This window comes from Sardina pilchardus, chromosome 21 (genome assembly GCF_963854185.1).
Source record: "Sardina pilchardus chromosome 21, fSarPil1.1, whole genome shotgun sequence".
NCBI classification, from domain to species: domain Eukaryota; kingdom Metazoa; phylum Chordata; class Actinopteri; order Clupeiformes; family Clupeidae; genus Sardina; species Sardina pilchardus.
This window is the reverse complement of record NC_085014.1, coordinates 5078090-5083089: the sequence shown is the minus strand read 5'-3', so window position 1 is coordinate 5083089 and position 5000 is coordinate 5078090. Positions and strand designations below refer to the sequence as shown.

Here is a 5000-nt window from a genome sequence, read left to right as displayed (position 1 = left end):
CTCCAGTCCACCGCCACATTCACAACCTTTTTTTTTTTTTTTTTTACTTCTATTTCTCGTATCCTTTAAGTTTTAGGAGTCAGGCTCGCGCCAGAAGCGCTGAAGCTGGAAGAATGTGCTCGCCTGGCCAAGGAATGACTTGTAAAACACCAGGGAGAGAGAGAGAGAGAGAGAAAAGAGAAGAGAGAGAGGGAGAGAGAGAAAAAAGAAAAGAGAAAGAGGGAGAAAGAGAGAGCTGTTAGAAAGATAGCTGAGCCACACCACACAGGCCCCCACCGCGCACATGGCCAGAGTGAGTGCTACAGTCAACATTCTAAAAGACAACAAACAAACAAACAAACAAACACACACAGCACCACCCTTCTCCACCTGAGCAGGAGGCCAAGTAGGAGACGAGGGGGTTAGCTGGTGACAGACAGGCAGGGCATTGATAAGCCAAGATGGCCATCAGTAGTGTGGTGTAGTGCAGTGTAGTGTAGTGTGTTGTGGTGTAGTGTGGTGCTGCAGTGTGGTGTGGTGTGGTGCTGCAGTGTGGTGTGGTGTGTTGTGGTGTGTTGTGTGGTGTGGTGTGGTGTGTAGTGTGGTGTGTGTGGTGTGTTGTGTAGTGTGGTGTGGTGTGGTGTGGTAGGTGGTGGTGTAGGCAGTGTTGTGGTTGTGTTGTGGTGCTGTAGGCAATGGTGTTGGTGTTGGTGTGGTGTGGTGTGGTGTGTGTGGTGTGTTGTGTAGTGTGGTGTGTTGTGGTGTGTTGTGGTGTGGTGTGGTGTTGGTGTGGTGCTGTAGGCAGTGTGGTGTGGTGTGGTGTGTGTTGTGGTGTGGTGTGGTGTGGTGTGGTGTGGTGTGGTGTGTTGTGGTGTTGGTGTTGGTGTTGGTGTTGGTGTGGTGCTGTAGGCAGTGTGGTGTGGTGTGGTGTGTGTTGTGGTGTGGTGTGGTGTGGTGTGGTGTGGTGTGGTGTGGTGTGGGCAGTGTTGTGGTTGTGTTGTGGTGTGGTGTGGTGTGGTGTGGTGTGGTGTGGTGTGGTGTGGTGTGGTGAGGTGTGGTGTGGTGTGGTGTGGTGTGGTGTGGTGTGTGTTGTAGTGTGGTGTGGTGTGGTGTGGTGTGGTGTGGTGTGGTGTGGTGTGGTGTGGTGTGGTGTGGTGTGGTGTGGTGTGGTGTGGGCAGTGTTGTGGTTGTGTTGTGGTGTGGTGTGGTGTGGTGTGGTGTGGTGTGGTGTGGTGTGGTGTGGTGTGGTGTGGTGTGGTGTGGTGTGGTGTGGTGTGGTGTGTTGCTGTAGGCAGTGTGGCGAGCAGGCGCACAGCCAGCAGGAGTGTGAACACAGCAGCTTTATTTGGGGCCTTATCACTTCTCCAGATTGGCCTGAGGGGCGTTGGGTTTCACGCCTGTCGCCTGGCGCAGATATTTCGAGATGTGAGATGCGTGTCTGGCGGCACGGCCAGCCAGGGGCGGGGGGGCACAGGGGGTGTGGGGGGGGGGGGTGCAACAGCACAGCACAGCACAGCACAGCACAGCACAGGCCTTTAGAACAGCCAACTGCACAGCACAGCACATCACAGGCCTTTAGAACAGCCAACTGCACAGCACAGCACAGCACAGCACAGGCCTTTAGAACAGCCAACTGCACAGCACAGCACAGCACAGCACAGGCCTTTAGAACAGCCAACTGCACAGCACAGCACAACATACTTAGCACAGGCCTTTAGAACAGCCAACTGCACAGCACAGCAGAGCACACTTAGCACAGGCCTTTAGAACATCCAACTGCACAGCACAGTACAGCATTGTACAACACTTTCACAGCACATCACAACACTTTACTGCAGCACTTCACAACAAGCACAGCAAAGCACAGCATATCACAGCACTTTACAACACTGTACAATACATCACAGCACAGTACTTTACAACACCGTACAGCATAGTACTGCGTATCACAGCAGTCCTTTACAACACCGTATAGCATAGTACTGCGTATCACAGCACAGTCCTTTACAACAGCACAGCACAGTTCTGCACATCATAGCACAGTCCTTAACCACAGCACAGCACAGCACAGCACTGAATACCATAGCACAGTCCTTTACCACAGCACAGCACAGCACTGAATACCATAGCAAAGTCCTTTACCACAGCACAGCACAGCACTGAATACCGTAGCACAGTCCTTTACCACAGCACAGCACTGAATACCGTAGCACAGTCCTTTACCACAGCACAGCACAGCACTGAATACCGTAGCACAGTCCTTTACCACAGCACAGCACAGCACAGCACTGAATACCGTAGCACAGTACTTTACCACAGCACAGCACAGCACTGAATACCGTAGCACAGTCATTTACCACAGCACAGCACAGCACAGCACTGAATACCATAGCACAGTCCTTTACCACAGCACAGCACAGCACAGCACAGCACAGCACTGAATACCGTAGCACAGTCCTTTAGAGCACCATGCAGGGCAGGGCAGCACAGCATATCCCAGCCCAGTTGACCCCTCCACAGCACGGGAGAGCAGGGCTGTGAGCAGGGGTGTCCAGGCCAGGCCAGGCCAGTGCCTCTCAGCTGGCTGCTTCCACCCCCTTCTGACCTGGGGGGTGCTGGTGCTCCCTCGGCCCTGGGGGGGTTCTGCCATATGCAGGGTTCTCATGCAGCGCAATCAAAACACATCTCACAGGTCCAACGGAACAAGCGGGGGTACACACAGGAAAAGAACAGAAGAACCAAAAGAAAAGAAAAAAGAAGTAAAAGGAAAAGAAAGGAAAGGAGAAGACGCAGCACTAGATCAACATCGCTGGTGGTGTACTCTCCTGTACTGCTGGGCTGCGTTTCCCAGAGTCCTTCAGAAGATCTTAAGTGCTAAGAACTTCTTAGGAGCGTTCTTAGAACGTTCTTAGAGCGCTCCTAAGAGAAGTTCTTAGGACTTAAGAGCTTCTTAACCAATCTGGGAAACGCGGCCCTGTACTGTACTGTACTGTACTGTGCTGTGCGTGTGGAGGTGAGCCGGTGAGCAGGGCCACTGTGTGTAATAATGGGCTGGTGGCACTTCCGCTTGTGGGCTGAGCAGAGCGGTTATGTTTGATGGCTTCTGTGGTCGCCAGTCACAGAGTGGAATCCCCCACAGCAACTCCCCACGTCTCTCCAACCTGTCAGAGCTGCCCGTGTGCACCGGATCAGCTTACTGAGGAACGGGCACAGGGAGGAGGAGGAGGAGGAGGAGGAGGAGGAGGAGGAGGAGGATGAGGAGGAGGAGGATGGAGGGGGAGATGAGGAGGAGGAGAAGAGGACAATAGAGGAGTAGGAAGGGAGAGCTATAGGTAGGAGGAGAAGAGAGAGAAATCTGAATTTGTAGTGGTCCTCGGATGTCAGGGAGATTGGTCAGAGGAAGAAGATGAGGAGAGGAAGAGGAAGAGGAGGAGGAGGAGGAGGAGGAGAGGAGACTAAAGCAGGAGGAGGAAAAGGCGCTGGAGAGTTTTCTGATCCATGGTGGTCTGAGGCAGCCTCACGGCCATAACAATATGACTGGCCAACATTAGATAAGGAAGCTTTCATCAGAGAACGCGCCGTCCTGCAATGCAGCTCACTCTCAGGAAAACAACTGTTTCCATTCCACTTGGTACATTTCTCTCCTCACGCAAACTCCGGTTATACGCCGCTTTTTCCGGCACAATTTGTTTCAATGTTCAATTTCAAATCTTCCCCAACACCCAAGGTTATCAGCCTGACCAGTCCAGCAATGGCCAGCCTGCTGCTGCTGTCTGTTGGCCAAGAGCACAACTTTATCACCGATTTTGGTTGATATTGACAACAAAACTCCTTTCATTCTTCTAACACACAGACAAAAGGCTGAATATATATATATGTGTTGTGATATTATTATTTGTATTTTATTCAGCAGAGGGACCGATTTAAGTTTACAAAGCACTTAATCCACTTGCACAGCCGGACACATCAAGTTAACTGTGAGTTTGACAGGAAAGTTTCGAAAGGAGAGCAACAGTAGCGATGACTTTGTTGTGTCCATGTTGAGTAGCCTAGCTTACCCCTCGTACCTGCTATTTGGGTGTCAAATATTTGTGTGCTGGGTATTCAACATACCAACTGCCTTCCTACGGCACAGATCTAAACAGGACGTGTTGCTCCCTCCCGGGAAAACACACAGGAGTAGTCTTTACAGTGTGCATGTAGAATATTTAAAACTCATAAAAAAAATGCACAAAAGTTGTGTATTTCAAAATAAGAGGCTGATTGTCTACCACATACTTCACAGCTCAGGGTTACTTTTTTACTCTTTTTTTTACCTTTGGTCTACTTTCACTCGTTTCTTCCTCTCTCCTATAGGCTACTTTCCTCTAGTTTATCCCAAATGATCTCCAAACACCGAACGATTAATAACAATGTAGCCATTGTGCGGTGGTTTACCTTGTTTGAAAACTCTACCCCGTGTTCAACTCAGCGCGTAGGGCTGAAAGTTTTCAGGTCATGACAGCCAACCGACCGACCTGGCGGACCATACACTCGTTCTAAACCGCCATGCTGGTGTTACGACACGACTCAGCTCTAGAAAGTACTTCAAGGTGTTAAGGTTTGTGAAGGTAATGGGTGAGGGTACTTACAGGTAATAGGTAAAGGCGCTTAGGCCGGTGGGCACTGCGGTCAGCCCCCGTCCCGAGCAGTCAGCCCCACCGTCTTCGCAGCGGCAGAGTGGCGAGCATGTCGCCGGAGTCGATTGCCCTTCGCCGGTGATTCCATGTTGTAAGAAACACCATCCAAAGAGTAGCAATATCCGCATGACCGACAAGTGAATTTTCATGTTTTAAAATTAAGGGAGAGCTCAAACGGCCGATGTAGGCGATTCAAATCAATGATTGTTTCTCTTAAAATGAAGACGATATCGGCCTCATTCGTCTTCTCGCGGTCGGCAACGATTGGAACAACAAATCTGATCAATTAGTGGACTAGTGAATATATCGTGCAAATACAAAATGTATCTTTCCGTTTTGGTC

General features: G+C 50.6%; 1 protein-coding gene across 1 annotated transcript in view; it reads right to left on the bottom strand.

Annotated features, from left to right (window-relative positions):
- lgr4 (leucine-rich repeat containing G protein-coupled receptor 4) overlaps nucleotides 1-5000 on the bottom strand; it is a gene marked incomplete in the record, with an annotated part of 49191 nt that overhangs the window by 43774 nt on the left and 417 nt on the right. The window contains 1 exon segment of the mRNA XM_062524380.1: nucleotides 4611-5000. This exon segment is cut by the window's right edge and continues 417 nt beyond it. Within this exon segment, the coding sequence (XP_062380364.1) occupies nucleotides 4611-4807 (197 nt within the window).